Source organism: Aricia agestis, chromosome 14, assembly GCF_905147365.1.
Source record: "Aricia agestis chromosome 14, ilAriAges1.1, whole genome shotgun sequence".
In the NCBI taxonomy this organism is placed as follows: domain Eukaryota; kingdom Metazoa; phylum Arthropoda; class Insecta; order Lepidoptera; family Lycaenidae; genus Aricia; species Aricia agestis.
The window spans coordinates 10,180,485-10,205,149 of record NC_056419.1 but is presented as its reverse complement, the minus strand read 5'-3'; the positions used below and the strand labels follow the sequence as shown (position 1 = coordinate 10,205,149).

General features: G+C 36.8%; 1 protein-coding gene across 3 annotated transcripts in view; it reads left to right on the top strand.

Moving 5' to 3' along the window:
- The window catches only part of LOC121733565 (monocarboxylate transporter 3), a 61,154-nt gene that overhangs the window by 27,117 nt on the left and 9,372 nt on the right, over nucleotides 1-24,665 (top strand). For all 3 annotated transcript variants that reach the window (XM_042123853.1, XM_042123855.1, XM_042123856.1), the window contains exons 2-3: nucleotides 1,682-1,964; nucleotides 12,893-13,036. In XM_042123853.1, coding sequence (XP_041979787.1) covers nucleotides 1,682-1,964; nucleotides 12,893-13,036 — 427 coding nt within the window. The remainder of the gene's footprint in view (nucleotides 1-1,681; nucleotides 1,965-12,892; nucleotides 13,037-24,665) is intronic.

Sequence of the window (24,665 nt, the reverse complement as noted above, 5' to 3'; positions counted from 1 at the left end):
GCACGTCCCTCCTCGTCGTTAATTTAACAACACATTTTGATGAGATTACGTGGGATGACGTAAAGCTTTTAATTTTACGACGCGCTCGAATTAATGCACATAAAGACAAAGTTATCGACCATATTTCGGCTAAGTGTTACTGGCAGGTTTTATCGCATATTTTGGTGCCTGTAATGATTTCAAATTTGGTAGTTTGTCTGGTTGGCATATTTTCATTTTTCATTAAATATTATACTGTTTCATTTGTATGTAGGTAATGCGACTACATACGTCCTCTCGAAAAAAGTGACTTATGTCCTTTCCTGCGACGTACTCTATGTCTGCTCCTAATGTTATAAAAATTGGTAGAAAAAAACAGTGATTAATTTTTTAATGTAATAACCACCCAACAGTTCACAAAAGCCAAACTTAAAAACCATTATGCCAATTCATAACCCATACCTATAGAATTCTAATTTCTAAATGCCAACTAAATGATTTAATAACTGAATTACTGGAAACAAGGAAACTTATTGATTATTATTCAACACTATCGACTATGTAAAGGTCACAGGCATATTCCTTGCGTTACAAACTTCCTTGAAGAGAAGGTTGTGACTTGTGGCGTATCCAGCTAATGCGAAGAGTAATTTTTATCCTTGATTTTCCATGAGAGTAAACCTAACGGTTATAATAAAAGTCCTTACAGCGGAGCTAAAATGGTCGCTTGGAGAATCATATAATGGATCATAATATGATTCACTTTTTTAAAATCGCAAAATGCAAGTCTGCTTGCAAGTTGCAATTCATTAATTCGTACTAATTTGACATTTATCAGTTTTGACAATTCATTTGCTGAATTGATTGAGAGGAATTGCTATGTGACCAGCGGGGCTAAAATGGTCACATTTAGCAATTCCTCTCAATCAATTCAGCAAATGAATTGTCAAAACTGACAAATGTCAAATTAGTACAAATTACTAAATATGAATTGCAAGCAGACTTGCATTTTGAGATTTTAAATATGAATCATAACACGATTCATAATATGATTCTTTAAAGCGACCATTTTAGCCCCGCAGGTAAAGTAACTGTGAACGGATAGTTGTTTCGAGTTTTTCCTGAGATTCATCCAACCCTCGAGTCTCGAAACTTCGCTGAAGTTTTAATTTGTTCGGAGTTTCAACACGTAACCGCGGTGGTTCTCGTATTGGGTTTTGTTTGTTTTCTTTATGATCGACACACTTTTATAGTAATGTAAATAATTGGACCTAACCTTGTTAAAACTTCTGCCAACTAACTTGGTGCTGAAGGAAGTTGTATTCGTCCTTCGGTATCCGCGGGTAATATCTAGTTGCTGAGATTTTGTTTTGAGTGTCATCTTTATTTATAGTTGTTCATTCTTATTTCTTGTAGCTTGTTTTGAACCATGAAGCCATGCATTTTCTTGGTCCATAAATGGTGAATAATGAATTGGCCCATCTATCTCAACTATTGTAACATCCAAAATTAATACCCTCTTAATGCGATGAATTGGTTAATGATTAATCTTGTATCATGAATTACTAATTAGTACATCCTCCACCTCAATTATTTTAACACTCAAAATAAACACCAAGCTAAGTCATGGGTTTACTATGAATTGTTCCATCTTCCACCTTAACAGTTTTAACACCAAAATAAACACTAACTTTTGTTCCAGACGGAAAGCGAAACGTCATGCGAGGAAGCGGCAAGACTGACGGCGGAGGGTGCAGCCGAAGCTGATGATGATGAGGCTTACGACTACGGGGAGCTGCCCCCGCCGCCCGACGGAGGCTACGGCTGGGTGGTGGTGTTCGCCTCGTTCATGTGCAACCTGGTGGTGGACGGCATAGCGTACACCTTCGGCATCTTCCTGCCAGAGCTGGTGACATACTTCGGCGAGGGGAAGGGCACGGTAGCATGGGTCGGCAGCCTGCTGTCCGGAGTGTATTTGGCCGCTGGTAAGTCATTGTATATTAAGTATTCCCTCGGAAACCAATAATAACAAGATTGCAGTACTTACTGTTCTAAAACCATATGAATCTAATCTAAGAAAAGAACGGTTATTTTCAATTAATCCCAAATTTTTTTTTTTTTCTTATAACGGTGTTTTGTGGGGTTGAAAATCGATACGTAACTACATACGTACATACGTACTTAGATTTTCATAGAATAATCCGTTTCTTTCGGAGACCTATTCTATATTAGGATTGAGAAAGAGGTAGAGACTGTGTATTTTAAGAGTTAGAGTTTCTTCTATTTAAGTAAAAGAAAATCTACTCGCATCTTTCTGACGACGTACTATCCTGTAAACTCAAACTCAAACTTAATTTTTTTTATTCAGAATAAATTTTTGCAAAACATCTCTGAAAGTCTACATGATGCCTACCACTTGGAAACTAACCCGGCGAGAAAAACCGGCGTGAGAAACGCGCACGGGGCCCACCTTTTTTACCAAAAAAAGTGAGAAAAAAAATTAACCTTTTAAAATAAGGTTTACAATTAGGAATTGCAATCCGGCGTCATTTTCAATCCGGACCGGATTTGACGGGATTACTGTCAATCCGGCCGGATCCGGTCGGATCCGGCCGGATTGATGAAATTGAACTAAAAACTGAAAATCATCGTATTTTTGTTTTCTAATTCAAAAACAAGGCATATACTTGTAGCTGATTAATGCAATATTTTCAAAGCGAGATAACCACTCTTTAAAAACTGTAGAGCATGGAATAATATTTTAAATGTCCGTATAGTTGCTCAAGCTCATTACGGCATTATCGTAACCGAGTCGGCCTAGCCTAGGAGAATCAGCAGGTTAATTGCACCCTCCCCACCACCATACGTAGCTGTTGTCAATGGCGAGTTGATATTTAACAATATACATTTATTTGTTGCTCATCATTTAAAAGCGTTACTTAGCAAATAACTTCTAATAGAGCTGCTGCGGTTCCGTAGTACCGCTAGTTTTTGATAATTTTTGTATAGTCAATGAATATACATTCATGACGTATTTTACACTACTAACAACAACATCTCAGTCACGTTCAAAGGAATTTGAACGAAAAGTTCCTTTATACTTCGTCGAATACATTTTTTTTTTTTGTTGGTCGACTATTACTCAATAACTTTGAAGTCTTCTTAGCCGTGATAATTTTCCTTTTAAATTGAGCACATTTCCTACTCCCGTGATTTTTTCACATTTCTAGAAGCAACCGCTTAGTTGGTAGAGGGGGGGGGGCACTGGGCTCGAACGATTTTTTTCCACTTTAAAACTTTATATTACACAAAAGGATCACTGAATCGGAAAATGATCTAAGAATACTCGTAATATTTTTTAAAACCTATCCAACGAACACCCCGCACGGTGGGGTGGACGCAAAAAAAAATCTTCCCCGCTTCATGTGCATGGGAGCCGGGAGGTACCATAAAAAAAAATATTTTTAAGATTTTATATACCATTTTGTTACACAGCTTTGTAGGTCCTATACATAGTCTCTGAGCAAAACCGCGGACAGATAGACTAAACTATAACGGTTCATTGTTCACTACAGAACCCTAGAAAAGTGAGAAAAAGCTTATCCAGGGGTAACGCATTTAACGTAAGTTATTCATGTAACAACCATATCAGTTTGCCACAAATTAAAGTATATTATTATTTTTAGCAAACTGACTGTACGCATATTCATGCGCAGCACGGCATACACTCACTCATTTACTTACAAGTTGATGTTTATTTCGCGGAATTTTGCTAAAATATTAATATACAAAATTTTAAGGATTTCCGCAAAGTAACGCCTGATTCTATTAACTATTGCCACAAATCGCTAACTCCGGATCCGGTCTCCGGATCCGGTATATTGGTACCGGATCCGGTACCCGAAAAATGACGCCGGATCCGGCAAATTTCCGGATCCGGTTTTCCGGATTGCAATCCCTATTTACAATGTTGTAACTTAAAATTGTACAATGTCAATATACATACATAATGGTAAGTCATAAAATAATGTAGAAGTAGCCTTGCAAGCAGCCATCCTACTCCCAAGATGTGCCATCGTTTATGAAATCATTGACCTTATAATAGATCTGATTAATATTTTCAATAGATCCACTCGCAGTAGCTCTAGAATCTAGATTCTAGATAATAAGGATTGTGCTTGACAACTCCATGATAAGGCAACTTATCGGCATAGAGTTTATCGAATTCCAATCGCAATGGATTAAAATCCTACATTTTTCACTGTGCCTTGAACTTTTTTGCAAATATATCTAATCTGTAGGTTTTATCTTAATTTACTATTTAACACAATGAAAATACTGATACCTATCACGTAACAAATCTCATATATTATGATAAGAGCATCGTAATTTTAGGTGGTGTGGGAAAAACATCTACTCCTTCTGTAGTAGTGGCTACATTGATCATAGTACAGGATATTACCAGTCGACAGTTGTATATTTAGATTATTTAGTATTTACCAGTTACTGGCTAGTTCTAGGTAGCGTCTATTGTTTGATAAACACTGCTATTACGGTAGCTAATTCCACCAGAGGTTATGTTATGGTTTTCTAATATTTCAGGGTAACCGCCAATGCCGACGTTTCCTAAACTTTTCTATTTATACGCAAATTTTAGAAACGAGCTGGACTAGCATGGCCACTAGTAGAAATGCGAAAGTATAGACAAACTGTGGAGATAAACTTGAGGTGAAGTTCCGATCTTTTTTCGTTCCGAAAGATTAAATTAAAATGCCACTTTATGACATAAATATATAGTCCTAAAATTCAAATAATATATCCTACTTTATGACATATTATATTATAGTTTGTCATAAAGTGGCATTTCAATTGAATTTTTGTCGTTACTGATAGTGACATCTCTCTTGCTCAGGCCTTTGTTTCTCTATTCTAACTAATTAAATTTATGGTCGCGATTAGCCGCGGTAAAGATTGGAACGGACCTTAAGTTTATGTCCACAGTTTGTCCATGCGGGCCCGGCAGGCGTTAGTGACATGGCATTCGCGATACCCTACATTTTTACTTCTATTATAAATGCGAAAGTGTGCCTGTTGGTCTGTCTGTCAAACTGTTTGTCTGACCTCTTCACGAGTAAACCTTACCTAACCGATTAAGATGAAGTAAGGATATACTTTGGGAGACGGGAAAGAACATAAGATTTTTTTTTATTTTTTTTTATGAAATAAGGGGGCAAACGAGCAAACGGGTCACCTGATGTAAAGCAACTTCCGTCGCCCATGGACACTCGTAGCATCAGAAGAGCTGCAAGTGCGTTGCCAGCCTTTTAAGAGGGAGTAGGGTAATAGGGGAGGGTAGGGAAGGGAAGGGAAGGGAATAGTTGAGGGTAGGGAAGGGAATATTGTAGGGGTTAGGGGATTGGGCCTCCGGTAAACTCACTCACTCACGGTTTGCTGTGAGAACGTGGTATTTATCCGGTCGAGCCGGCCCATTCGTGCCGAAGCATGGCTCTCCCACGTATTATTGTTGTTGCGAAAAATATATGGTTTTGTTGTTGTTGCGAGTTGCGGCCATCGCGTCGCGTCAAGTATTTTCTTATATATAAAAATGGATTTTCAAATGTGTTAGTCGCGCTAAAACTCGAAAACGGCTGAACGGATTGGGCTGATTTTAGTCTTAAAATATTCGTAGAAGTCCAGGGAAGGTTTTAAAGTGACACGAAGTTCACCGGGACAGCTAGTGTTATATAAAACTCCTACAGATTTTGTTGTCAACTGATGTTGATATAGGTGACTGTAAATTAACAATGTATTATGTAACCCCAATTCTTGAATACGTCACGTGTTGGTCGCAATCCCTTCGCCCTAGAAGCGTTGTGCCCTATTAAAAGTTCGCCAGCTGTACCTGGTGTCACGTGGTGCTTTCACAAACTTCGCCTTGTTGCTAATGGAAGTTGCAAAGAAACTCCTTTGTCAAAGAGCGCCAGAGAGTACTTTGTGTATTTAAATGTGTTAAAAATAGGCATATCTAAGTAAAAGGACCAGCATGTTTTTAGGGTTCCCTACCCAAAGGGTAAAAACGGGTCCATAGGGACCTGCTCGATAGTTTTACTCTAAATCGATATATTCAACACCATCGAGCTGGCTCGATGCGAGCCTTCGAGCTGTGAGTTTTGCGATCCACAGTAATTATTACTCGATTTGGAGTAAAACTATCGAGCAAAACCGTATGTGAGAACTTAACATACTACAATGTACTAAATTATACTATTATTTATGTTTCGCGAATATACAGTAGAATAATAATAATAAAGTCGTGTAGTCTTAACAGATAATTCGTCTATCAGAAGATAGCAAACAGGCAAACAGAGAATTTGCTTGATTACTAGATTAGATTTATAATTTTAGCACATTTTTGAAGTGTTATATTATTATTGATGTTATTCATCATCAAAACTCGCACATTGTAGACATGTTGAAGTTATGGCACTGCACTGTTCTAAATTAAGTGTAGGTTTCGATGGCGCAGGCTAGTAATTCTTTAAAGCCTTTCCCTATACGTATGGAGGATTTGGATGACGATATTTATAATTTATAAGGTGGGGAAGCCAATTGGAAAGAAATTATAAGAACCCCATGATGGCAATGGCAGGTCTGAAGTCGTTAATTTCTTTGCAATCAATTAATTTTCTCATTTAGGTTGGGTTGCACCAACTAACTTTAACTATAACTTTAACTTCAACTACAATGCGAAATGTCAAATCTTTGGTTAAAGCTAAAAATGGACCCCATCAAGACGCCATATTTAACCATAACCATAGAGCTCGACAAGGTTTTAAATGCACGTGGCGAGAAAAGGAACTAAAGCTGTCATCATACAAAAACGCCATTTTTGACAGTTCTCCTTTACCAGCAGCGTCCCCGCCCACGTTCATTTATAACCTTGTTGGACCAGCTGTCATCTATCAATTTCTCCGGTTCAAAGTTAAAGTTAAAGCTAAACTTAGCCTTAACTATAACCATAATTTTAACCTTAACTTTAACCACGCCTCTGGTGAAACCTTAAAAAATAAAGTTGAAATAATAAAGAGTTCCATTCGGTAGCATATTTACGACTAATGGCTGATTGTTTACCTTTTTCGTTTTTACAATAACAAATAAATTGTTTGTTTTATGGTTGTACATAATTGTGTAACCAATTGAGTGAGGTTGCAAAATTTCAACAACCCGTACCATCTTTATCAGTGTTGTTATTGACCTCAATAAAACGATTGGAATCGAACTCGTAACTGTTCTATCACGTTATCAAAATCGTGATAGCCGTTAACGAATGGGCCGATTTGGTGAGGACAGGAGTCAGGACATAAAGAATGACCAGTGGCCGTTCTCTAAACTCTTGTCATGTAAACTTAGAGCAATTAAAAAAGTGAAGGCATAGCATCGTTATATTATGTTGGGGAAAAAGTTTCTTCGCATTTTTTATATAAAAATTCAAAAGGTTTTTAAAAGCTTTTATTTTATAAACTTTATTTACAATTGACTAAAGTATGTAGGTGCCATTTTGTTCGATAACTTTTTGCCATCTTCTTGGTAGGGACATCCCATTCTATCCCATTGCTAGAAAAATTTTGGGGCTTCTGATGTAAAAACTGCGACAAGTGGTTTAACAGTCCTCTTGTGATGTCAACCTGACACTGCCTAAGGAATTCTGCAGCGACCGAAATAGGTGGAAATCCGAAAGTGCAAGGTCAGGACTATACGGCGGATGCATTAACATCTCCTAGCCAAACTCCCGTAATTTTTGCTAAGATGTGTGAGGCTAAGTCCCAATTTCACCAACGTTTTTTAGTGTTATCAGCTTGTTAAAATGTCATGTCTTCTCTTTTATTCATAAGAAAAACAAAAGAGGTAGCGTGATATTAATTCGAGTGTTACGTTAACAGTTGTTGGTGAAATTGGGGCTAGACCTCACACATGTTTAGCCACATTTAACGTTTTTGTACCAACTCTAGGTAATTCGACAGCAAGGCATTTTGACACTTCCTGATTAGTATTACTATGTTAAATATGTTAGGTAGGATTTGTGAGTAAATATTAGTTGATACAATTATTGTCTATTGAAACGATGACGTCAATCTCTTCTTAAATTAGGTAATTCAAATATCCATCTTGGGGGGCGTCCAAAACGAGGTGTTATATCCTAACTGCAATGTCTATTTACTATCAAAATATGTAACGAGGTCAATAAAATAAATGGAGATGTTTTCCTCGAATGAAAATGAACCAGTATTAACAGACTCACTGCATTATAGTAAGCGAATACCGCCGAAAATTTATACTTTTTTTGTAAAATAAGGGGACAAACTAGCAAACGGGTCACCTGATGGAAAGCAACTTCCGTCGCCCATGGACACTCGCAACATTAGAAGAGGTGCGTTGCCGGCCTTTAACTTATTACTTTTGCATTCGAATTGCGTGTGTTTCTTAAAATCTGCAACCCTCTAGGACTCCAATAACTTCACTGAAACTTGGCGAAAATGAACTTCTCCGTTTCATTACACTGGGTTTCTGCAAGGCTGTTGTATTTATCCGGCCCAGCTGTCTCCTTTGTGTCGAATAGCTCTTATTGAGGTAGTAAATTTATGCGTTATCATCCCCTTAGTTCTAATCAGTGCCGGCCTATATGTTATATTGTATGTCTGGTTGTTTCAACCTCAATAGAGGTTAGTTCCCCAGATGACGTCCGCGATATGCGTCGGCGCACATTAACTAATAACTAATTAGATATTATGTGTTACACTTACCATATTCGTTACGTTTAGGTACCAATTACCATGTTACAGAGAAATATATTTATACATATTTATGTGTTATACTCTTCTATAATCTGTGGTTAAACTCATACATTGTTAATGATGAATTAGGAACGCTTGGTAATTTTTAAAACGGAAATTGTTTAGAAATTTAATAGTAACTTATTTATACATTTTTAAACCGAAATATTTTCTAAAACTAGCTTTCTTAATGATCAAAATTATACAGCAAATAACTATTTACTTCCATCGCATTAATTTTTTACTTCAAACTAAAATAATAATTTTGCATTATATCTAATGCATACGACAACTACGGTGTACATAGCATTAATAATCAAAATTGAGATTCGTCATTTCTTCTATACTCCACTCGGGCTAACTTGTCGCTAGCTTGTCATTTTCCATACAAACCGCGATTGACAATAGAGTGTCAGATATTGTCAATCGTGGTTTTATATGGAAAATGATAAGTTTTTGACAGGGAGTCAATGACCGCTAGCGACAAGTTAGCCCGAGTGGTGTATAGATACAGAACAAAATAGATCATTCTTCGACGACTAACGCGAAGGGGATGAAAAATGTTCATTAATATCTCTTTAAAATAATCCATCTCCTTTGTTGACCTCACCTTTTGTCCATATTTTAATTTCGCGCCGTGCAATTTACTACGAGCTAACGAGAATTTTTCCTACTTAATAAAGTGGGTCAAATTAATTGAATCGTTTGCGTAAATTATATATGACTAGTCCTGTAGTGCTAGCACGGCGAAAAGTAGAAATGCGAAAGTATAGACAAACTGTGGTGTGGTAAACTTAAGGTGCCGTTCCGAATTCCGATCTTTACCGCGGCTAATCGCGACCGACAAAAATTCAATTAAAATGCCACTTTATGACAGACTATAGTATATGTCATAAAGTAAGGTGTTATTTAAATTTTTAGTGGCATTTGAATTGAATTTTTTGGAACGAAAAAATATCGGAACGGCACCTTAAGTTTATCTCCACAGTTTGTGACATAGTCTGTCATAAAGTGGCATTTTAATTGAATTTATCGGAACGAAAAAAGTTTGGAACGACACCTTAAGTTTATCTCCACCATAACTCCAGTTTGTCTATACTTTCGCATTTCCACTGGTTACCGTGCTAGGGCTACAGATGACGCCCGCAACTCCGTTGCGCCAAAATTCGTTTATCGGACGGGAACCGCGACGCGAAGTGTTCTCATGCTAAATTTCAGAAAATCGGTTCAGCAGTTGGAGCATGAAGACGTAACAGGCTGACAGACACACTTTAGCATTTTTCAGCAAAACCCGTTCAGCAGTTTGAGCGTGAAAACATAACAGCACGGTTTAAGGTTGTAGGTACTTTGGAGGAGCGTAAGCCGAATAATTACGAAAATTCCTTGAACTGCATCGAGTATTCAAATAACATGACGAGTTTTATTTAGGTTTTAGCCCAAGGTACGATGGCGCTACTGGTACATACTGCATCAATGTATTGAGGTCTCATGTTTCATAAGATTAAGGTAAATCGCAGGATTATGATTAAAATAAAGATAATTTGACTTGTCCAAGTACGAAATATCTCGGTATAACTTATTTTAGACAATATTTTGTTATGTAGAGTCGATAAGACAAAGACAATATTATTTTCTGAAAATGAGGTACCTCATATTATTGTTGTGCAGTGTCCAATATTTGAGGAAAAGTTGCGATTTCCGCCATCTCAGCAGCGCGTTTTGACTTTTTACCACGTCTTTGTTTGTCGTGCGTCAAAGCAACGCACATTTTTTTCATAAAATATGTTTCTTCATTCCGCTATCGATATCACAAGTCGATAAACTTGCAAAGCACTAGGTCTTATTCTAATCCAGTGATCCAATCTAGAGGTGGAGTGCAATTCAGTGCATTCCAGTAGCCGTTTACATTATTTCAGTAGCAATCACTGGATTAGAAAAACCGGCCGTTATTGCTTTTCGCGCGTAAACGCAACGCAGATTTGACATTCAACTTACAAAGCATTATTCCGTTGCGACAACGCATCGCAGCGTAAATCGTAACAATAATAATAATAAATAATAATAATAGCTCCCACACCGGTTTCGGTGACGGTGGCCGGTTTCATTGAAACTAGGCCAGCCCAGACAGTAATTTTATAGTGCCCAAGTGTGTGCGCAGTACACAAGAGCACTCTCTTTTCCTTTACTCTCATAACCCAGTGGGACGGAAGACCGACTTTTTACATGCCCATCCGACGCATGGATCAGCTTACTTGTCAGACAATCAGGTGATCAGCCTGCACTGTCCTAACCAAATTTGGAAATAACATGTTTCCAACGCGGGAATCCAACCCATGACCTCCGAGTCGAGAGCCGCGCTATACCACTAGACCACGGAGGCGTAACAATAGGGTCTCACTCTAATGACGTACAAAAAGATTGTAACTTTTACAGCTTTTTTCAACACGCGTTTCGTGAAAACTAGTGACTATGCGTGCGATTGTAGTGCGTTATAAAAGTCATTGAACTCAATCGTGGGGAGACTTTTTACCTTTAGTGACCTCTGTAAAGTTGAAAAACCTTATACAAGGTGTAACAATATATATACCCCCTTATTAATAAACGTTGTATAAGCTTTGAATAGTTAGTTAAACAGTGTTTTGTTCCTGTCACACAAGTGACATTTTTAATTGGATTGAAGAAGACAAAACACTGTATAACTATTCAAAGCTTATACAGCGTTTATTAGTAAGGGGGTAAGTATATAGTTCACTGTAAAAGTTGCAACGCTGAAAGAGCAAGTTTTTTTTTAAGATTTGTATGAGCAAAACGCCCCAGCGTCATGAATTTTCCCATACAAAAGTAAAAAAGTTTCTCTTTCAGCACTGCAAGTTTCACAGCGAACTCTACATAGAGGCCCTATACAGTATACACCCTAAAGTATTCTCACTTAGTTTTGTTACACCTTGTATGTACATTGTACACATGCAAGTCGTTAGTAGACGACCTCTTTGGCTCAGTTGGTGGGCTGTTGGTAGCTCAAGCCAGGGGTCGCTGGTTTGAATCCCGCCGATGGAACAAAAAGTTTTCAAAGTTTCTGGGTCATGGATGTGTAATAAAAATGTGTATCATTTTAATAAAAATCTTAAATATATTATGTATAGTATAAAAGTATTAAGTAAATATATTTCCGTTGTCTGGTACCCATAACACAAGTCCTTCGGGTTGTTAGCACGGGGCCAGACTGACGTGGTGTGAAGCGTCCATAGATATTATATTATTATTATTACTGTTTGTATGTTATTTTAAAATTGTTGTTTTTTCTGTGGTTTTAAAATGACTACATGTTTCCAAGAAATATCAACTCGGCAAAATAATATGTTTACAAGTTTCTTTTGCTCTATCATCCAATACAAATTGATTATACACTTGTAAGAGATTACTAAACAGTTGTTCAGTAGCTGTTTATCACACGTGCTGAAACAATATTATGAAAGATTGAATGAAACGGAAAGATATACGATACTTGTAGTGACATAGTCGAGCATTGTCTTCACTAATTTATATATATTTTTATTGAAACTATGCGTTTTTGCGAATCAGCTTGTTATTTAAAAGATTACATTGTATAGATCACATACGAGTTAATTATTTTGTTTGAAACCATAATGTTCCTTATCTATAATTATGTTAGCCTAGATAAGGATGTTTTATATTGATACAGCACCTTTAGTATAATATTAAGCTGGATTTCAACACTACAACCACTATAATATTCATCACCTCCTTACCATAATATTGGTATAAAATATAAACTAGCTGTTTGACCGAGCTTTGCTCGGTATTCAATAAAACACGAATAAAATGACATTTTCTAAAAATGATTCCTAGCTAGATCGATTTATCGCCCCCGAAACCCCCTATATATATATATATATATATATATATATATATATATATATATATATATATATATATATATATATATATATATATATATATATATATATATATATATATATATATATATATATATATATATATATGAAATACCTGAAATACCTATATCTTCTGTCTTTAACGTTGTATGTCTATTGTTCTAGGTCCGGTGGTATCAGCGCTATGCAACAAGTACGGTTGCCGCGCGGTGTGTATAGCGGGCTCGCTGGTGGCCACCACCGGCTTCGTCCTGTCCACCTTAAGCAAGAGTGTTACCATGATGATGGTGACCTACGGTCTTATTGGAGGTGAGTACTGTAGTTCAAAATTAATTAGGGCGAGAGAAGTGAGCCCTAGTATACTTATCCCTCAAGTTATAACCTTTACATTTTGTGGTACACTACGGAAAAACCATCACGCCTATTGATTTGTGCTTTAACATACTGTAGTATTTTTTATTTATATGTAGATGTGTTATCATCAGTCAGCCAAGGTGTGACGACGCGAGCCCTCACAAAGCTCGGCTTTTAGCTAGTAATTTATATGAACTCAATATATAGCAGCCTATATTGAGCTTTCTTATTCTCGTGTCACGGTGCGTGTGGTTGAACTCGTCCAAAACGGCTCAATCGATTTTAATAAAATTTTGTATTTGTATGTACATCCGATAGGCCTGCGAATAGGTTTTTATTGACTTTTTATATTGTTGCTGGAAACAATCCATATGGCAAAACAACATTTGCCGGGTCATCTAGTAATATTATAAAGAAAGTAATAATATGAGCTGCCTTTAGATGACCTATTTAAATGTCAAGGTAAAGATTTTTTTATTTACATTTTGATAACATTGAACCGGTACGAACAGAGAAAATATACTTCCCTAGAAACATATGTGATCAACAGAGGTACAGCTGAATCCTACCGCTTAAGTTGCATTCCTCATTAATCTGCACTTTAATTATGCATTTCGATGTCAGCTGATTTGAGGTCACTGGCCTTAGTTGCAAAAACTGGCCTTTACTATAGTTGGGGAAAGGAAGAGAGGATTTCGGGACAAGCTCGAGGGTGTCAGATTAAGGTTGTATAGGCTTCCGACATGTGTCTAGTTATCAAATTTCTTACGTGGTGGGTTAATTTTTTTTAATATTGAAATGTCATCTCGGATCTGTCAAGTGTCAGATTAAGATAGGGGATGTTTAGTTTACCCCAAAGAAGCTTCCATATAAAGCACTGACGATTTAAAGGTTAGGTAAGCCTGTATTAGGGACATTTTAAAATTATAAAAAAATATAGCTTCATATTTTTCTAACTAAGATTCGTAGATATTTTATTTTGCACTAAAATAAATGATTTTTTGTTTTTTTGTTTTTGTTTAAGATTTAGTCCTTGTCTAAAATATGTTTATAATTTACCTAAATAAGCAATTTTCTGAGTATATTTTCTTTTTCAAAACTTTAAAATGATGCAGTTTCTGAACCCACCGGTAAAATAAAAAACGCTTTTATTATTTTTTTATCAGCTTTACCTAATGTAAAAAACCTACTAGGTGTCCATGACGCTCGACTCTCGATTGACTACACAAATAGCACCTCCCCTACTACTAGTTCTTGTTTCTCAAAATCAGACGGTAAATGACGTATAATTTTCTGCACATTATTTTTAATCAAAAGTCGCCGTTATCGAAATCGATAAGATATATAAAATTATTTTCAGACTGACTACCTTAGAAGCTTTATTTACTTGTTATTTTCTAGAGTTGTAAAGTCGCTGTAATCAAGGCATTTGTACATTTAGAGTCGCTCTGTGCTGTGTAGAGACTATAGAGTCTGTTCCCAGCTATTGTACTTGCTCCTTTGGACTCGAGAGGCTTTGTTGTGCCAAAAATACTCGTACACAACAAATATTATATTTTTAAAATGTAAAATATATAAAATGTGACTGCAAAAGAATAGTCCTATTGTGTTTTTGATATCTGAAGTATTGTTTAAAAAAATGTGATGCTACAAAACTTCCGCCTGTCTTCAACTCAGCTAAAACATAGTACTTAACGTAGGTCATGAGCTGAATAATAGCTATAATGGTGCCAAGTTTCAAATGTCAGTGTCTTCTGGATTCACCATAGCAATAGCAATTTCCTTAGAAATTAAAAGTTAAAAAGCCACCCTAAGTCATGATGCATAACCATGCGATTGACGGCGATCCTGGAAAATCATAAACGAAGATGCATTTTTCCACATTCGTAACCGCTTGTGTTGCCAACGTGAGTAGTCCTCAATCCTCATAATATCCAAACGATTTTGCGCCATTCTGGCACGACCACAATATTCTTCGTTCGTCGTCGACTGTCATTTCAGCAAGCCCACAAAAAGATTACATATTGAGTTATGAATACAGTTATGTTCTTTAGATGATTTTTTTTATAACAAGATTGTATTCAAAATTTAACAACAAAAATTGTGGGTCAGGACACTAATGCTTAACAGCGACAATTTCATCTATGTCGTCTTCTTTGTTTGGTTAGCAAGCACTTTGTTGTTATTTTCAGAATGATGTAGTGTCCTTAGCTACAAACATAATATACCCTCTTTACGCATCTGTTCTCAAATTCCTCAAATCGAAATGATGGGTCGTAATAGGAATTTAATAGCGCGTATGTATGTCAATAGAAGACGCAATGATGACCAGACCTTGGCACATTGGCACAATATGCGGCCGTTCCGACTCGCTGGCGGCATCCTTCCTAGAGCTTTACAGCCAACTATCGGACAATTAAATCGAAATCATTTGTCTATGTCGACTGTCATGATACTGTTAGTGCATTCCCGTCGTATGAGGTACGCGATGTATTTAAATTATTAGGGTATACCAGATGACGCCCGCAAATCCGTTGCGCCGAAATTCGTTTATTTTGCAGGAATCGTGCATTTTTCCGGGATAAAAAGTATGCTATGTCCTTTCCCGGGACTCAAAGTATCTCCATGCCAAATTTCAGCAAAATCGGCTCAGCGGTTTGGGCGTCAAGAGGTAACAGGAAGACAGAGATACACTATAATAACTATTAGTATGGATTCCCCTCTCACTAACATAATTGTTATCTAAGTTATACAATGTGTCCCGACACCGGTGTTCGATCCTTTTATGTCATTACTTATAACATGTATATTTTATCAACAAATTGGCTCTTTTTTTCTGTCTCTCACGGTTGTAAAATGGCAGCCATTTTAGTTTTTCTCGGGCTTTCACTTTTCACACTAATCTGACCGGTACTTCTCTTGTAAATATCCTATGAAGTTAAAAAAGTTCTCATTTGATAGCTAAACTTGTGAACTACGCTTATACAGACAATATGTTATAAATTTTGTGGAATAAAACATAGAAAAACCAAAATTGTGTATTTTTGATTTTATTGTGTATTAATGGCTTTTTGTGAAAAATCTAGCACTTTAAACTACCGTTCTTTTTTATTTAAAAAAATATATAGAGGAGGTTTTTATTTTAAATAAATTCCATTATTTCTTAGCTCTAAGTCTAAGTACGTAAATAATAGTTAAGGAAGTTATAACGATTATTTTATGAAGTATTGGTCAGATTTGTATGAAAGTCACAGAAATACCTAACTAAACAAGAAATTAATTGGTATTATAGGAATCTGCAATCACGTAAATGTTCAAATACTCGTATTATTCTAAACTATTCAATAATATTTATCCATAAACTCAAACTAGTCGCTTCAGTTGCAGGCGTCAGTTACGACCGTAAATCATTGAACGCCATCTAACCCTGATCTTGACGTATTTCAGTCAATAACACGTGATGATGTTCACGAAAATGATTGATAGGTGTTTGCCTCCCTTCTGCGTAAATCCTCTTTGTGCCTCTTTGTGGATAGAGCAAGAAAAACTTTTTGTGTCTCTAGATTGAATTCATATTATATGTTTATTATGTCCTATCATTCTATGTTCTGCTTTTGTCGTGTAACTTATCACTCCAATAATATTTCTATGAGAGCTTACAGCATTGCGCCCAACGTCCAAAAAGGTAGACAAAGACAATAATATTGCCAATTCACTCTTTTATCGAGTCAATAAACTTTGCAATACCTGACTCTGGTTAATACCAGGTGATATACGCCCCACGTAAAACTGAAAATAACAACAAATTGCCTTTGAGTCATTCAGAAACGGTGGCAACAGAAATTGGACGATTGCCAGCATCGGTGCTAAAAACACTCATATCGATGGTCGTGAGCCCTTTGTCAATTATCCGGGTTTCCCGAACAACCCTCGGGTATTAATAGCTACCAGGATTTTCCCAGGGAAGGGCTTAGGACTTTCCGAATAAATTGCATCGCTTACCTGAAAATATACGGGTTGTTTGGGAATACCCAAAGCTTTTAAACCCAGCTGCTTTGTTTGCAATAAACCTGTACGTTATGTACGTGTATCAATATTTTTTCTTCTATTGATTTTAGCAAAAACCGATTTCTGAGCCGCATCTTCTTCTTCTTTCATTTATTTTTAAGGAAAAATAATTGAAAAACATGTTATGAGTAGGTGATTTTCTTGCCAATTTCCAAACATCTCTCTAATTGCTTCTCATATTTATTTTAAGCTCTGAGTTTTCAGATTATTGTTTCCCTCCTAGCCCCTCAATTAATATTTGATTGGCAAAAGTCAAAAGCTTTCAATGGCGCCGTTCTCTCAGTTTTATTTTAGAATTCCACGATTTGAATGAAAATTGCCGCGGTAACCAGCGCGAACGGTAATTTCACGCAAGATTGCAATACGGCATTACCTTCAATAAATAGGGCAATGATTTGTGTGCGTATGAGATCTATTTTAATATTTTTTTGTCACTACATTTGTGCGAAGGTCATGTACATTTGGAGGTTTGCCAAGTGCCACAGACGTGGCGGCGCCATGGTGATACCTGATGAATTTCTTAATCAATACTTCATCAAATCCTGTCTCGAATCCCTTTTTAGAGTTCCGTACCCGAAAGGTAAAAACGGGACCCTATTCCTGAGACTTCGATGTCTGTCCGTCTGTCTGTAAGTCTCCAGGCTGTAACTCAAGAACGGTAATAGCTAGAGAGTTGAAATTTTCACAGGTTATGTATTTATGTTGCCGCTATCACAAGACGTCACAACAAAATATACAAAAAACAAAATAAATTAAATATTTAAATATTTCGCTCCTATTAGTCCTAGCATGATAACTGATAAAATATAGCCTATATCCTTCTTCGATAAAATTGGGCTATCTAACACTGAAAGAATTTTTGAAATCGGACCAGTAGTTCCTGAGATTAGCGCGTTTAAACAAACAAACTCTTCCGCTTTATAATATTAGTTTAGATAGTATGTTTGTTTGCATTGGCTCTGAAACTACCGTGCTGATTTTAATGGGCTCAGATATAGAGACCACGTGGAAGAACATAGTAGGCTGTTTTTGATAGCCGCAATTTTTTTTTTATGAAATAAGGGGGCAAACGAACTAACGGGTCACCTGATGGAAAGCAACTTCCGTCGCCCATGGACACTCGCAGCATCAGAAGAGCTGCATGTGCGTTGCCGGCCTTTTAAGAGAGAATACGGTAATAGGGGAGGGTAGGGATGGGAAGGGAAGGGAAGGGAATAGAATAGGGGAGGGTAGGAAAGGGAATAGGGTAAGGGATTGGGCCTCCGGTAAACTCACTCACTCGGCGTGAAACAGCGCAAGCGCTGTTTCACGCCGGTTTTCTGTGAGAACGTGGTATTTCTCCGGTCGAGCCGGCCCATTCGTGCCGAAGCATGGCTCTCCAACGTTATAAATATAATTACACAGCTTCTGTGGGATTTAATCTTTTTTCCCCTTTGTACTATATTTTTCGTTTACTTACTTTTACTTTCGTTTAAACTACTGTCGTTTATATTCAAACTTCGTAAACATTCTATGAGCCGAGCATCCTCGATTCTTATCATTTAATAGAACAAAATGTTTGCCGTATTGCAGTGTTTTCTATTTTATAAAAACCTCTATTCTCACCAGAGACTAGCTTAGCTTTTGTAAATAAATACATGAATATTTAATATTTCATTTTGATTGTATTTTGATTGAAATGCTTATTTATGAATGTAATTTTCCAGATTAAGCTGAAAAATTAACCACAAACAATATTGTGTGAAGAATATTAAACTTGCAAGTTGCAAGCATATAATATATTAACAAATACGTAGCATATTTAGGTTTATAATATGAGATATTACCAATGTTTTCTGATTGTTGATAGGCCAAGTTCCTTGAAGTTTGCGCGTTACACCCAGTCCTGTAAATTACAATACAAAAATGGCAATAAATGTACGAGTATCATTGACTTCATTGTGGAACTGAGCGTAATGAAGCAATTTGCAATGTTAATGATCGTAATTTGTCACACTGCGCGAGCGTGGTCGACCAGGCCAAACGATCATACTGGACTATATTGTGAATTGTGACGCTTCATGCTACTGACTATATTATAGTATGATAGGTTGTTGCTATTGGCCCAGACACGTTTTTTCTATAGAAAATAAGTTATATACAAAAGAATGACCATCAGAGAAGTTTATTCATATGTTGCATGGTCGGGCTATGTTAAGGTTAATCGGAATGATATTCCGACGACTGGGCGTGACATAAGTCATAACTCGACTTAATTATGTTGGCCAGACATTTATGACAAGTTCGTAATATAAATTCGTAATATATGTAATTAACGCGATGAACATTAGATACATTATTAATGCGGTGGTTTAAACAGCAGTATAGCATAGTAAATATTTATGTCATTATTATATACAAACATAGCGATAAAAAGTATTCGCCCACATGCTTGTCTACAAACAACTAAGTTCTATTCTACCGTGTTCTTAAAGAGACAACTTAAATGACTTTATACTGACTGCAGCAGTGCTGCTATGCGACAAAGTATTGAATGAGAACCGGGAAAAATCTCTGCTTTGCAACGCCAATATTATATAAACATCGTTTTCATTAAAAAAAAGTCATGGTCATCAGACTAGCGCCATCCACTGCTAAACGTAGAACGAACTCAACGAGCGTTAACTATCCTGATATCAGGGCAGTCCTCCTCCATTCACTGCACGCAGCACGCCTAATTATTTAAATCATCGAGCTGCTTTTTAAGAATCGAAATTTTGCAAGAACATGACATTTTCTTGAAAATTAGAAGATGGGGTTAAATGAGTTTGTATTCAAAAAAATAGAACTAAGCTCATATTAAATTCTGTTACACAATATTATGTCGGTACGCGAGAAATCCCAAAACTAATATTTAGCTTAAATGTGGTGTTAGAAATTCCATCGTCGCGTAAAAGCCAATTTCACAGGAGGATAACTGTGGCTTGTCAGCCGTAAATATATTTGCCAGTGACATAATATTTATTTTTGACTGGCTACGTGATTGCCAAATGGATTTCAGACGTATTTACCGGTAAATATTTAAGTACTAAGTAGATATTGTTAATTCTTTAGCGGTCGTGAGGGACAATCACGAGGCTCGAGTGCAGAGTCAATATCGTCTCGAGATACAAAGGAGAGTGGCGGATCGTGTTGAAAACGGTGTTAGCTGGAGCCAAATGAAATCAATGCTAATCGCCCTGAAGTCTGAACATTTTCATGAAAATAGAAGTGATAAACTGTGAATGTTATGTAGCAAATCGACTAAGGTTAGATAGAGAAAGAGAGCATATATTCTAATACGAGCTTTTGCCCTTGGCTTCGCTCGCGTTAAGAAGTATTACTATATAAGTACAAACTTTCATCCCCTATTTTAACCCCTTGGGGTTGGAATCAAAATCCTTTCTTAGCGGATGCCTTCGTCATAACATCTACCTGCATGTAAAATTTCAGCCCGATCCGTCCAGTGGTTTGGGCTGTGCGTTGATAGATCACCATGTCAGTCAGTCACCTTTGAGATGCCTTTGAGTTTTATATATATAGATTTTAAATTCGAAAATATCTATCTGTCCGTCCGTCTGTTATCTCTTCACGCTTATCCTCCATTTCACCAACGTCTGTTAGTGTTTACTGCTTGCAAAAATGTCATGTCTTCTCTTTCATTCATAAGAAAAACGAAAGAGGTAACGTGATACTAATTCGAGCGTTAACTAACATGTCGTTGGTGAAATTGGAGTTTTAAACAGCTGAAACGAGATAGTATGGACTATGGAGATATTTTGAAATACGGGAAAGAACATAGGATAGTTTTAAGACGCATGACGCAACGTCGTCATCTAGTATTCAAACTTTAAGCGCTAGTATTTATAGCCCTAGGTTTCCAACTCCTGTCCTAGTAACGATCGCAATGTTACGTAACGCTGAAAGTTTAGTGGAGCAAAGGAAACAACTTTCATTTTTTAACTGGCTGCTAGAAAAGTTTTTTGTTCGGCTGCATAATATTTTTTTCGTACAGCTTTTTTTTGTCGTTAAGAAGCAAATATTTAATGGCATTGTCATTATCTCTGTCCGTTTGCAATTTAGCCCTTTGATTGGCAATTTGAAATGCAAAATTCGACATTATAAAATATTAAATAATGAACTTTGTAGACAAAGGCTTACGTTACTTACGTACTCCGTCTTTGAATTGGAATAATAAATTATGCAAAGGACATAAGGAATTCCATTCTCATCAAAGGCGGTAGAATTTAAAATGCCCCAGTAATTTAAAAGCTATTTCGCACACATCCATTAGCATGCCAACTACGAATTAACTTAAAAATCCACTCCCCAGGCAATTTATGCAGCTTTTTCAATCAATAATACACTGCAGTGTAATTACTACTGGGTTACAGTGTAGATTACGTAAATCAGTATTGCGACGTTTGATTATTGTTAATGTCCATCTACATTCTACGCGCTACGCAATGTCTACGTTGGATAACAAGCGACTACGAACGTGTAAATGAGTAATTTCTTCTATAATAATTTGGCCGTGATCGACGTTGATTGTGCATGCTCTGCTATCATGGTTATCCATCAAGGTCTATTTGTAGATGGCATACAAATTGGTCTCTCAACAATTTGTTGCTGTTTACTCTAAACTGGCCGACCGAGATAAATAAAGGCAATGGTGAAACAGCTCCTAAAATGTTATCAAAGCTTCATAATATTATTATACGATTTAAAATACAACACAAATAACGTTCTATTTCGATGGTGCCAACAAAACTTACTATTATTACTTATGCAACACGTATGTACTATGGACATTCATAAATAGGATTTAATAATATTTATTAGTCTCCCTTATCCACTATGAGTTATATCGTTTAAAAATATACGCTACTGAGAATAATACTTTGTTTCCAGTATTGAATATAGGCCACACATACGATCCCTTGATGGAACTGGAGGAGGCAATAACTGCTCTGGATTTATAAATAGGCCGTATAGGCCGCGGCCTAAGGACGGCAGCGTCCTAGGGGGTGGCAGATTTCGTACATGGATGGGGCAGCGAAAATAAAGTGGGCAGTGTGGGCTACACTCAGCAAAAATATAAATCTGGCACTGGGCAATAATATACATAAGTACCTATCTAATACTCGTAAAGTATCTACCAATAACGTACATATAATAGGTAGGCTACTTAAGTACTTACAACAAAAAGCTTACAGCTCAAAAGAGACCTAAAAATCCAACAGCGTTTTTTTTTTCATTTTTTCCGTCCGATCTTAGAGTTGCGCAGGACCTCACTATAACAGCTGATCGCACCCTAATAATAATAATCAATTTACCTTTACGTTTAACTTCTTAAAATAGTAATTGATTACTAATTCAAATATTTTGATTTATTTACTCAGCTGTAAGCTTCTGAAAGACACAAAGACTTGGCTGAAGTATGGTTTGTGTTGATATGGATTCCGACCGGGAAATGACGCACGAGTGACTGACCCCAAAATCCTTTGTTTGGTTCAATTTGCCTGCCCTACAAACACTGACTCATTATCGATATGACACCGCATGTGTTAGAATGGTTTAAATAAATTAATAAATATTGTTATTTTACGTTATTCAGCACGTTTATGCTCGAATCTTGATTGCATCCGCTCGAACGGGCGGTTTGGCCGCTGCATCACGAAATCCCAAGCAATTGTATACAGTGGCCCGACCGCGTTACATACAATAGTTAATAGGCATGATGACTTTTTTTTCTTCTTGGTAATTAAAGGACCATTCAAAAGTAGAAACGTCAGTGAAATAATTACTATGTTAGCTTAATAAAAACTTTCCAAGTTATCACAATTAAAAAATCTAATAAAATAGACCTTCCCGAAATGCCCCATACAAAGTGCTACGAAATTTGACGTCACTGACTAACTTTGAAGTTTGAAGGCTCATAGCAAGCTCAAATCTTGGAATTTTTTTTTTTTATGAAATAAGGGGGCAAACGAGCAAACGGGTCACCGGAATGGAAAGCAACTTCCATCGCCTATGGACACTCGCAGCATCAGAAGAGCTGCAGGTGCGTTGCCGGCCTTTTAAGAGGGAATAGGGTAATAGGGGAAGGTAGGGATGGAAAGGGAACGGAATAAGGGAGGATAGGGAAGGGAATAGGGTAGGGGATTGGGCCTCCGGTAAACTCACTCACTCGGCGAAACACAGCGCAAGCGCTGTTTCACGCCGGTTTTCTGTGAGGACGTGGTATTTCTCCGGTCGAGCCGGCCCATTCGTGCCGAAGCATGGCTCTCCCACGTTAAAACTTATTTTTAGGGTTCCGTACCCAAAGGGTAAAATCGGGACCCTATTACTGAGACATGGATGTCTATCCGACTGTCTCCAGGCTGTAACTTAAGAACGGTATTAGCTAGAGAGTTGAAATTTTCACAGATTATGTATATCTGCTGCCGCTATAACAACAAATACTAAAAAGAAAATAAAATTAATTACAACAAACGTGACTTTTTTGGTCTTTTTTGCTCTATATCAATATTGGCAACAGGTAGGTACTTGAATTTTTGTCAAAATCCTTAATTATATGTGTACTTAAATATTAAATAATAATATTACAATAAAATAAAAAATTAAGGGGGCTCCCATACAAAAAACATAATTTTTGGCCTAATTTTGCTCTATGATGGTACGGAACCCTTCGTGTGCGAGTCCGACTCGCACTTGGCCGATTATTTACCGTTATATCTTTATTTTATTTAAAAAATCCACTAATCTTTGACCTTGTCACCATTGCATCCCTATTGCTTGTGATCTCGCGATGTAGCGCTCGTACGCGCGGAAGCCTATTAAAAATCGAGCCTTAGAATGGCCAGTACTGAAAGAGTTCTTTACTACGGCAGGAAAGACAAATACATTTGTTATTTTTTTCCCTTACATCTGACAGTGTTTTATTTTTCTGTATTTATACTCTGCTCATACAAAGACTTTGTTCGTACGAATTGGACCTTTATTTCTGGCGTTTCGGTGTTTATGTAGCTAATTATATGGTTTTATTATCTCTTTGTTTACTTCGACCTACATACATAATATTATAGTAGGAAATACCTACATATTAGTTGTAGTTATATCCTTGAGATCATATCAAAGGGTATTCGTGGTTGGATACCGCTGTCGATCCTGGCGACACAAGAGATACGGTGGTGAGAATGTGTGCTGGGCCAACGCCCGTTAAAAAAAAGTTGTTGTAACTTTACTTAAAAAAAGTTGTAAAGAGCGAAATACTGATATTTAAGGTCCCCCGTAAACGAACCGAAGATCACTTGGTATTCTAAAGATGCTGGCTGAAAAATACGACTCGCCGATACTAGAACACCATTTAAGGGTTCTAGTTAGAAAATAAATGTTACTCAAAAATAATAAAATACTACTCACTAACCTTGTTTTTTAGATATTTGTTACTAACAATTTGGGCCTTAGTAGCTCTCAATAAAGAATTTATTTATTT